The following is a 12420-nucleotide window of genomic DNA, read 5'->3' on the forward strand; positions in this document are numbered from 1 at the left end:
GTTTATAGTTCTTTGTTATTGCTTTGCTGTTGTCTTTGTCGAGTGCAGGTATATCCCTTGTTTGTACCGGCTGTGCCAAGGCTCCCTCGCCATAAAATATTTAAGGCCTATGATAGTGGTTTATTGTGGTTCTTGATGAATATGGAGTTCCACGAGTCTGGCAGGCCTAGGGCAGTGTACAAGGGCATGCTGCCAATGATTTTTTTTTCTAAGTCGAATGGGGTTAGTCATAATGTAAATTTTGGAAAAAATTCATTCAGATTGTTAACCTCTAGTCACATTAACGGCTTAATAAGCACAGTAATACCGAGACGTCAGTATTTCACTAATTTCTTCGCTGTCGTCAGCGTAAATTCCATCTAGTTTGGGCAATGGCCCGATATTAGATTTTGTATATGATTTTTACAAATGAGAATTATTTTAGATTACTTTTAAATTCATTATTTAATTACAGCTCCTATTTTTCCCAGACTCTACATGATTCATTTAAGTTGAGCTCAGTATCTTCTTTTCCTCCTGACATAATCAGTCTGAAGAAGAAATCTCAAAATTCTTTCTGTAAGCCTCCCTTTCCCTCACTCCCCCTTGCGACACCCACCTATACTACACAAGGCCTGGTCACGGACCGGCACGTGGGGGCTTTGACTCTCGAAACTCCTTCCAGGTATACTCCAGGTATACATATCCACACCCCGTCAGGAAACACTTGTCCTATTTCCTGACAAACCTTACCTAGCCACGGGTCCCAAGACCTCGCTCTGGGGTCTCAGCTCGGTCCCCAACTGAGTCCAGTTAGCAAATCCTCACACAGAGCTCCAGCTCTGTGCCCAGCCAAGGTTCCTCACCAAATCCTCTCCCAGAGCCCTCCAGCTCTCCACCCGGCAAGATGTCTCATCTTGCCGGGTGCAGAGCTGGAGGGCTCTGGGAGAGGATTTGGTGAGGAACCTTGGCTTGGCACAGAGCTGGAGCTCTGTGTGAGGATTTGCTAACTGGACTCGGTTGGGGACCGAGCTGAGACCCCAGAGCAAGGTCTTGGGACCCGTGGCTAGAAGCTCACTGGTCTTCTAGGAATCTTCGACGAAAAACCATTTTATATTTTAAGTCAATATTCCAGTTCGTCAGCCAACTGTATTAACCCCTTCCCCCCGTCTCAATATTCTTCTATTACCACAGTTATTTAAGTATCAGATCCCTTTATCTTTAACCAAGTATATTATTGAATAAGTATTAATAAATTGTAATGGAGTGTAAAAATATATTAACTTTCCCTATCTTTAATTTGTTATTGTTAATGAGGTAAAATTTAAGTAGAAGCGAGTCAAGTTCTGCTGGAGTGTGTAATGAGTGTGTGAGGTACTCATTATTCGTTACTCTTATACTGAGGGAAAGAAACACCTGCCTTTCTTCCCTTCAACCCCCGAAATCACAACACTATACACCCACAACAGACAGACACACTCACACACACACACACACACACACACACACGCACACACACACACACACACACACACACACACACACACACACACACACACACACACACACACAGCATGTGCAAGGCTTAAACTAACAGCAAGGAAGGCCAAAAATTATTAAACAAACGCACTTAACCACTGAACCATTAAGACTACAATAAAAATCTTCCAGATTAGCATATCTATACACTAGAGAAGTGTTACATTAACATATCTATACATTAAAAGGGTTATTTACATGCGGATTCCAAAGAATAAGAGGACAAAGTGGTACTCACATTCCTTGTACTGAATGATGTTGTTATGCTTCATGTTGATCACCATGCACTTGCGACAGTTGTATTTCCTGTAGAAGAAAGAGACGGAACATCTGTTAACTACTGATTGTGGTATTCCCTATAGGAGAACAATTGGGTTTTATTATTTAGAAAATTAAATATCCATCTATCCTTTTTCAAGAATTTTATGTGCTCTTATACCATGATGACACTTATCAAAGACAGTCCTGCCCTCACTCCTACTTCTGCAGTCTTCCCTGCACCGATGTACGACACTTTCAGGTTTAGCGCTTGAATTTATTTTAATTCTACTCCACATTTCCTGTATGGTGTTTGTATTTAGTAGTTCGAACCCGAATCTGCACAGTGCAGCAACAACATACTGGAAGAAAGTGTAAATTAAACCCAGTGAAAAGCATGGGCGTCTTGGGGACGGTGAACACTGTATTAATGTATGTGATCCCAGACTTGTTAATATCTTACCAAAAGATATCAGAAATCTTCAAGAGAAAACAAGACAAGTACCTCAGTTAAGTGCCAGATTAACCAGGCGGTGATGGCTACATGGGCCAGCGGCCCGCTAGCAGAACAGCCTGGTCGATCAGGTAAGCACCGAACAAGCCTGGCCCAGGGTCTGGCTGCGAGAGTAGGAAAATTCTTGAAACCCATTAAAGGTATAATATTACTGATATCTCCAAGTGTGTTACTCTGTAGTTGGAATACCCAACCTCGTAGGGTATCCCAACTACTGTACACCCCTCCCTTATAAGATGTGAAGTAAGGTATTACAAAATTATTTTGGATCTCAGAGTTTGAGTTAGATTTGAACCAGATGTGGTCAATTTATCGTAGTTTCTCTCCCATCTCCATTGTTTGGATAACGTTTGAATCTGGTTGGAACGAGATCCCAGTATAAGGTCACGAATAGACACTTTAACAACTTGGGTTAAAAAGTTGTCCTCACTGATGATAGGACGTCTAGCAGCTTAAGGACATCAGTCACAAACTATTATTGCCTCCTTGTTATTACTATTTTAATTCCGTCATACTAAAGGGCATTTTCTTGACTTTTGCTTGAGAAGTCAATGTGCAATAAATATAATTTATTTCTTATTGCCATGAATATCGAGAAATACAATCATATGCTTCATGCTTTTGACCTTGAACTACATTAACCTCATCGTAAACATACGAAGTTGCTCCACTACCTTTTTTTTTTTCTTGTTTTCAGACAAAGCTTTTTCTGTTGTCAGGTGGCACTTTTAATTAAACCAAGATTCACTTAAAGCAATAATATATAGACGTTCTGGTGATGTGTATGCGGATAATTCATCTTTTTTATGAGGAATATACTACGAGCATTTTCTGTAAAATGAAAAAATAGATTTCATCCAGGTGGATGGTCTGCCAGTTGACAGGTTTAGTTTAAATTCCAGGTCTCGTAGGTTATCAGACCAGATATAACTGTTTGCTCCCTCCTCCCTCTCCACTGTTCATCATCCCCTTCACTCTCGCCCTCTCCATCGCCTCATTTACCTCTTCTTGCGAGATTCGTTCCAATCTTGTGCTATCCCGCCGCTAAAATGGAGGCCAGTTTGTTTAAACAACCCTGAGTCACTGGTGATGTTGTCCCAGGGTTTTATATGATCTAGTGCTTCGTCCTCTTCACATAAATCATCAAGTCTCTCATTTACATCCAGGGTTTTGCTGAGAGTGTAGGAGTCTACCCCAGACCTTAACAATAACTCTGTAATTTCCGGTATCCTTCTGTTGTCTTTGTGCTTGGTAAGGATGTTTTTTGACACACTACTTTAAATTACTAGTTGTAACACGAGTCATTTAACTTGTAATCTCTGGTATGTCTTTGTTACTTCAGCAAATTTATCACAAATAACCTTGATTCTCGGACTTGGGTAACATTTCCTCCTGTACTTGCTGGTACAGTAAAATTTCGTATTCTGTTACCTTACAAAGGAAACTGTCAGACTCGCTTAAAAGCTCCGAGATCCCTAGAGGAACCAGGGTAATTATAAAAACAACGAAAGTGAAAACACCTAATCCGTGAGCTAACAGTTAAATTGTGTTCCACGGACAACAGCAAACAAAGTACCAAGATGAAGACCAAAAAGGCACTGGAACAATACACAAATAACCAGTACGACGTTGTAAATGGTCCAAGTCGGACCATTTCGTAAGCTCCTATGTGCTGGTTATTTGTGTATAAGATACCAAGAAGGCAGCAGGAGCACCTGCAAACAGGTAGATATGCGTGAGATGCATGTGCTCAATCCTCTATGTTGCGTCATTAACATACTCCAGGTAGAACATGCAAGCCAAAGCATGAGAGCATCTGGCGACGCCCTCCTAGATGTCACAAGCTAGCTGAACGAAGGAGGGAGGGACGGGGGAGACTAATCATCCACCTAGAGATGCAGCCTCTCGTCTCCAAGCACCAGACCAAACGAACATTCAACCTCCTCCACTCCAACAACTTGCAGATGCAACTCTTCAGACAAATCAGATGGTAGTTTGCAACTACCACTACCTGCTCCTTCAACACTACCACTTCCTCCACCATTACTACTACAACCATAACCACTACCATCATCATCTCGTTCTCCACTACACCGCCTTGCCACCTTCCTCTAGATCAATATTTAATTTGCGAGATTTTTCTTTTGAAACTACCGTAAAATATTAATACTTTACATAGCTTCAATATTAATTTGATTTTTTTTTCTATGCTACTGCTACTCCCTATTCTGTTTTTCCTTTTTTGTTATTCAAGTGTATCATCTTCGTTTTTCATTTCTCCACGTTCTTCCCATACCTATTCTCCTTCCCTTCTCTCTTCTACCCCTGCCTCTTATTCTTCCCTTCTATTTATTCCCCTCCTGATACTTTTTCTCTCCCTTCATTTCTTCCCTTTACCTCTTTTCCATTTCATCCCCCTCCCTCTCAATCCACCTTTCTCTTCCTCCTGCCTCTTAACCCCTCCCTCGCCATTTTTCCTTCTCCACTCCTCCTCCACCTTCTCGAGTCCTTCCTCTCACCGCCTCAAGGGCACAAGTGGTCGCCATTGAAGTCTCTGTCAAAATACTCGCGCCTCCAGTAATTATGCACGCCCCCCCCACACCAAATATAACGTTCCTCTGGAAATATTACTTAAGATTTCTCATTTCTCATTCTCTCTCTCTATCTCTGTTTTCGAAAGGTGTATTTTTATATTAAGGAGTCAAGCGCAATGATGAGATGGAAAAAACTGCGTATTCGTGGAACGCGCTACGCAAGGAGCTTTCTTACGCACTTGTGCGTATGATAAGTAGCCTTTTATAGTTGTTCACGTCTTTTATGGGGAATATAATTACGGCGTGACGCTGCTGCGACTATTCATACGATGCTGCTGCTGTAAGTACTATTACTACTGCTGCGACTACTTTTACTATCGCTGGTGATGGGACTATTATTAGTGCTGCGTTTGGTGATTTATTATCTCTGTTACTGCTTCTGCTGAGACTAACTATTCCTGCTGCTGCTGCTTTTGGTGCTAATATCACTGCTGGTTCTTCTTTTGTAACAACTCTCGGCTTCCTATGTTGACGCTGCTGCGGCTACTCTTACTATCACTGCTGCTGCTTCTGCAACTGCTGTTGTTCTGCCTCTGGAAGCCCAGCCTGTCGCCATACATCCCTGATAAACCAGGATCTCTGAAGTGACTAGTAAGCCTACATCTATCATAACCTGGTTGATCAAGCACTCAGAACAGGTAGTGATCCATTTTCTTCTTGAAAACTTGGACCTTTATTCCAGAATTATCTTATATCTTCTGGTAGCAGGTTGAAGAGTCTTGGGCCACAGACACTAGCACAGTTGAAGACTCAAATGACTCAAAGGGATGTTAGGAAGTATTTCTTCAGTTTTAGAGTCGTCAGGAAGTGAAATAGTCTAGTAAGTGATGTCGTGGAGGCAGGAACCACACATAGCTTTAAGACGAGATATGATAAAACTCATGGATTAGGGAGACTGAGGACCTAGTAGCGATCAGTGAAGAGGCGGGGCCATCTCGACCCCTACAGCCACAAATAGGCGAGTACAAATAGCAAAGTGCTCTCTTATTGTATCCCTAACTTCCTCACCTCCTATATCGCTTACTCCAGTATGTCATGGCAGCGGGTAAACTGGGCACCCGATCCTAAGTAGATCAGATGGGTAGTGGATTCAGTACAAAAAGTAAATAAAATCTTTTCCATCTCTCTCTCTCTCTCTCTCTCTCTCTCTCTCTCTCTCTCTCTCTCTCTCTCTCCTGCTTGTTAAGGCGCTGTAAGCAAATTACACATGGTGTGAGTGTACGTGATGTAAACAGTACTATCGTTGGTATGAAGTGTCTTGCTTTTAAGATTCTCATAACCTACCATGTGATTTTCGTGGTTTCTGCTCCAATATCCTTATTTTCTCTAAATGATAAATCACGTGACATTATTTTTCTCAATGTTTTTACACATTACATCGTTCTGAAGTGTGCCTGCTTTATCTATATTGAGTTCGTCATTCAATGTCGGAAATGATAATGAGAAACAATTAGGGAAAACACAAAAAGAGCGTAGTATGTTATAAAGTTAAAAATCCATTTGCCCGCGTTCTGGTTATTCCCTCTGCACGCAATTTGTGCATTATTACACCGTGATCGCACTTGTCGAAGGCTTTTGCATACTCAGTGTACACTGCGTGTGCATTTTGTTTTCCTGTGCACCCTGGACCATGTTGTAATTTTCCAACAGTTGCGAGAGGCAGGAGCGGCCTGCTGTAAACTCATGCTGCCCTGGGTTGTACAACTGTCGTGAATCCATTTGATTAGTTATTATACTTCTTAAATCTCCTTGAAAGATTTTGACAATTTAGGACGTCAAGTGATATGGGTCTATATGCAGAAGGCATTAGCCTCTTTTTATGTTAATGACTGTGGGATGACTTCTGTTGATCTCCTAGGGTAAATATTTAGGACAGGTGATATACGTTTCCTGCAGTTCCTTATGAATACTGAGTGTTACAACTTCCCATACTTTCTTCTTGGCCCAAGACTTTGATATTTTATTTCAACATGCAGAAAAGAAATAAGAATACTTGCTGTAAACAAAATTAAAACCATGCACAAGTGTCTTGCCTCTCAAAGTACTGTAACAAAGCATTAAAAGATTCTACAATCTTTGGCATATCTTGAAATAGGCAAGTAGAATACTGAAACATAAGGTATTAGTATTTTCTTCGTACATATTTACAAGACTGGAAGCGCAACCCGTATGTGACTCCCGCAAATGAATGTAGAGAAGTTTGTGTGTACCGTGGTGTGTCTGTGAAGTATTCCTTCTGCCATCCGTGATCTAGCGATGGGAGCTCTCAGGAGAATCCTAGGCTCAACTGAGTAATTAACATGGAACTGAGAAGAGGAAAATAAATGGAATTCATAGAATTTCCCACTGACATAGAGAGACTCGGTACACACATTTCACAGCGTTCCCAAAACACTCTTAACTCTTATATACAGAGAGTTTACAAAAATCTTAACACATGTCCACACAAACAACTAAAGAATGGCTTAAAGATTTTAACAAGGAGGATGTAAACCCTTAAATGGAAAAATAACAAGACTCATTCCTGCCTGTCCCTCAGGAAAGATGCCAACGTCTCAACTCTCAACCAGCAACTGTTTCTACAGCAAGAGAAATGTAGAAACAGCAGCGTCACTATAGGGCCATAACTCTTATTGGTCGAAATATAAGCATAAATGCGTTATCACAAATCAGCCAACAGACAAGCAGAGCAGTAACAGAAAGAGCAGCGAGCACAAATACACAATACTATCCTGAATTGTTGCAGAAATCCTATACTACAGATTTATACTAAATCTTATAGTAAGCATCTTTAAAATAATTAATGGCTCGCTTAACAGAGGCGTGCTGTGATTTTCGCATTTCACTTATTTCTTTTTCGTCTTTAAGAAAGAGTCCATATGTCTGCGACGACACTAATCCCAAAACAGAGAAGAAATAATTCTTCGAGGCTGAAGTGGACGATCCAGGAGGAGTAGGGAGGATATAATCCTGCATATGAAACCTTAAGAGGAATTGCCTTGAAGTGAATCAACATTTATGTGGATCAGTGAACTCAGGGAGTGACAGAGGTTCGATCCTTCGTCCGGAAAGTGCGAGGCATGCTATCAAACTGCATTGGCCTGGGTGAGGGACTAGAAAAGCTGAGAACAGGACACAGAATCTACAGATAAGAGCAGCCATAGAGATGTTAGGAAGAATTACTTTCATTAGATTTTTTCTTTTTAAGTCTCACGGTAGGAAAGAAATGGAAAAAGATACACGATTTTAAGAGTACACAGAATGATGGACGGTCCGAGAGACCACACACAAGTGCGCGCACGCACACACACACACACACACACACACACACACACACACACACACACACACACACACACACACACACGTACACACGCCACACACGTAATATATACCAACTTTTATTGGGACAGTTCGCTTCTAAAGACGTTCAAAGCAAGACAAATCGAGTCCCCGAGCCATTGTCCCCCCACCGCGGTCCCCATTCCCTGGTACCTGGCCATCGGTCCCCCCTGGTACCCGGCCTGCTTTACATAATAGAATTATTCTCTCGCCGCCCTGGGCGTCTCTCCCAGAAGCTGTGGGGGTGGAGGTTGAAGCGGAGGATTGTGGGGGTGGAAGGAGGTAGTGATGGTGGGGAAGGAGATGCATGGTTAGGCTGAGGTCGTGAGAGGTGTTGGGAGGCTGGCAGAGAGAAGAGGAGAAACGTTGACAGGAGGAAGACTGGTGATGGATGAAGCTGAGATACAACACATCATAAGAACGACGAAGATAATAATAAAAGTATTATTATTAGCAATAATAATAATAGGAAGGACGAAACCGATTCGCTGAAAGTCGGTTTCCTCCTTGGGTTACCACACAGGTATGTGTGCCAACCCAAGTGCCAGGCCGGCACAGCCACACCCCAGGCAGTAAGCACCCACCATCCCACATCTTAAATAAATGAAAACACAAAATAAGAAAGTAAGAGAAGGAGGCATGCGACCTACTCTCTCGACCATTCTCTCTCTCTCTCAAGCCACAAAACATTAAAGAATACTAACTTCTCAGTAAATGCATATCAAACGCGTAGGATCCTGGAACTCGGTTAATGCTACGATTGAACGCATAATGGATTAGTCGCCACCAACCGGATAAAAGTGTAATGTTTTAAAACCGGTATTTATGGAGCGAGTTATGTTCCGGATAAGGGCTACAGCCGGGTTACGAACACACTATACCTATGATATGTCTGTGATCGGTTTCAAGAGTCTTTCTACTCACGCAGCTCGGTCTGAATGGTGTGTGGTCAACCAGACTGTTACTGTGGGTGGCATAACTTATTTTAGTCTATCAGACGAAGCATTTACAAGAAATTAAAGTCACAGTTTCAATAAAAATTGCAAATTGTAACTATTTGTAGATGAATGGTTCAGAGAACCGACATGTTGATAAATTAGACACATATGATGGACTGAACACATCGACTCAAGGTTGAGGGACTGATTACCTCATTCTCCTCCTGTTCTTCAAGTTTCTCCTTCGTATGGACTGATGAAGCCACTGTGTGGCGAAACGTTTCCTCAATAAAGATACCCAAGAGTTGCATATGTGTCTAATTTATCAAATTGTAACTATTGCAGCCATAAACCAATTCAAACATTTTGTTCAATATACTTCAGCTTGCAAAGTTAACTATAGAATGTCATATCTGGAGAGAGTTCCGGGGGTCAACGCCCCCGCGGCCCGGTCTGTGACCAGGCCTCCTTAGGTCAGTGTCCCAGGATGCGACCCACACCAGCCGACTAACACCCAGGTACCCATTTTACTGATGGGGAACATAGACAACAGGTGGAAAGAAACACGTCCAATGTTTCTACTCTGGCTGGGAATCGAACCCAGGCCCTCGCCGTGTGAAGCGAGAGCGTTAACCACCAGGCCACCAGAGCCACCAGGCCACCATAGTAACTGAATTTTATCGTATAGAGACCAGCATTCAAAAATACACCATTTTAGGTTTGAAGCCGATCAAGTTTTCCATTCTCAAGTTATTGTTGAAGATTTTAAATCGCTCGGATGAAGTATTCACAGATTATCGCATGAAATATGGATGTACCGAAAGAAATTTGCTTTCTAAGACTGGCAAATTAAAACTTGGCCAAAACCAAAATCAGTGTGAACTATCCTCTGGGGGGACAGCACATCACTGTTAAGAGTTTGAAGCCGACCAAAAGAAACATTCTCCAGTTATCCCACGGAATCCAACAAATCCAAGTTTATTAGCTATGTTAGTAATAGGAAAATCAGCACCAATGCAGCCTAAACTTATATGGTTCTATCTTATCCATTTATCTATAAGATGCATCAACTTTAAAAGGCAGAAGTCCTTGCAGAAGAGATATTCTCAAGAGGTTATTTCACGGGAAGAAATTAAACCAACCTTTTCAAAAATAAAACTGGAAAATTGGTACCGTCTAAATAAAATTGAGTACCGGGGACCTGCACTTTTTCCTAACTACAGCACCCGAGCATTCAGACGTTAAAAATCGACTGGGTGAGGCGTTCTCGAGTTATAAACGAAAATCAAAGATTACCTGGAGTGTTACTTAAGAACGATTTCGAGGGTCATAGTCCCCATTGGCCCTGTCTCAAGTCTCAGACCTTTAAGTTGATTTCCTGATCTACCACCTGTCAATCACTTCAAGGCATCCCTTCAGCGATACCTAATAATTCTAACGAACGAATAAGTGGTTAAAAGAATTTATTTTGCCATCTGTTAATGGTTCTGGGGTTCAACCCCCCCCCCCCCCCGCGGCCCGGTCTCAGACCAAGGATATAGTATTGTAATAAAAATTAAGAAACACGAAAGTAAAGACAAGCATATAGTGAATGCAATTAGGTTTACCCATGAAGGGCGTCTCCGGGGGGTCAACGCCCCAGTGACCAGGCGTTTTCGTCTGGGTGATGCGAAACATCGCCTACAATAAAGATTTTCTTGACACTGTGTGTTAATACCATGAGCATCAGACACCAGGCTCAGTTTACAGTAAAGTTTAATAAATATTAAAATGTACTCAAGTTTACCACTTTACTGATTATTATTCCGCAAACATTACGAAATTCATTTTGCTCCAAAATGGGTGAATCTAGGCAGAGGTTATATATTAAATCATAATGTTATTGTATCTAAAATGGACCAATAGGAAGCCAGATTGGATGATAGTCTGGGCCGTCTGCAAGTGCTCTCAGTATAATGCAATCAATGGGGGTAGTATTGGCTTTCGTTTCATTTGGGTGCCCTTCTCAGGAGGTTATGAAAATGGGTTGGAGGATGGGGGCAGATCTTGCCACTTGGAGCTGATTAACAATGATTCAGGTGGAAGTCGGTGGTTGTGATGGAGGTGGATGGTTGTGATGGAGGTGGTTGGTTGTGTGGTGGTGGATGGTTCGAATGGTTGTGATGGAAATAGATTCAATGGAGCTATATGATTTCAACAGAACTAGATATATTCAATGGAACTAGATATATTCAATGAAACTAGATATATTCAATGGAACTAAACAGATTTAATGTAACTAGACGGATTTAATGTAACTAGACGGATTCAATGTAATAGACGGGTTCAATGAAACTAGACAGATTCAATGGAACTCGAAAGCTCTAACGAAAAATCGGCTGATCGAGTAGCACTCGATATTTGCAATGGAATTCGATAATTGCAATGGAACGCCACACGCGGGGAATGGGAGGGAAGACACTGTACTAGACTGCCAATACAAAGTTTCTGATTTAGTGTCTCCTTTACGAAGCCAGTGTCAGTTTGTGTTGAGAGTTAAGCTACTGTAGAAGGTTGGGGAAAAGGGAAGGGGGAGGAAGGGGGAAGGGGGAGGGGGAGGGGGTAAGTCATCGAGCAGGCCGTCTCCCTAATCACAGACATTATTTCACTATTGTAAAGACAGTCGAATGGGTGAATGGACCTTAAACAGTGAAAATCTGATCTAGTTGTGTCTGCCCAGCTTTGGTAGCTCCCGTTTTCTGTTTCTGCTGCAGAACTTTTTATCGCCTTTGTATTTTTTGTTGTTATAAATCGCTACCGCCTTACGGTGGTAGTGTATTTTATAAAGCGCTAAGTCGCGTGTATCTTTCAGTCCAAGTAGTAGAGACTTGGTCTTCAGTTTGCTAAACTGCGGCCCCGTCTCTGTGGGGTCGGGTGTGTAAAGTGTTGAAATGCCATAGATTCTTCATACTTTCTGAGTCATTTCCTAAATGTCCAAATGAGTTCACTTGTATCGTTATTTTGTTGAATATTCTATTTTTTTCCGCTCTCATAAGGAGTACTTTCAGTTGGCAGCAGTCCTTCCACTGTGTCGCAGATGTTATATATCACAGTAAATTGTATCTTTCTCGCCTGCATTACAAGGAAACCTTTGGGGAGTTTACAGGCTTTCCTCCCCCCCCCAGGGGAGCTTCTTTGAGAGGACTCTTCATCCAAAAGGACATGACCTCCCTCCCATTCCTTGGATCGAACCTGCTTGCCTTCCATTTCCACAGGA

At 42.0% G+C, this 12420-nt stretch overlaps 1 protein-coding gene across 7 annotated transcripts in view; it reads right to left on the bottom strand.

Moving 5' to 3' along the window:
* LOC128699070 (uncharacterized) overlaps positions 1–12420 on the bottom strand; it is a gene marked incomplete at its 3' end in the record, with an annotated part of 618513 nt that overhangs the window by 53728 nt on the left and 552365 nt on the right. For all 7 annotated transcript variants that reach the window (XM_070096571.1, XM_070096570.1, XM_070096569.1 and 4 more), the window contains 1 exon segment: positions 1757–1824. In XM_070096571.1, the coding sequence (XP_069952672.1) occupies positions 1757–1824 (68 nt within the window).

Source organism: Cherax quadricarinatus, chromosome 54 (assembly GCF_038502225.1).
Source record: "Cherax quadricarinatus isolate ZL_2023a chromosome 54, ASM3850222v1, whole genome shotgun sequence".
Taxonomy (NCBI): domain Eukaryota; kingdom Metazoa; phylum Arthropoda; class Malacostraca; order Decapoda; family Parastacidae; genus Cherax; species Cherax quadricarinatus.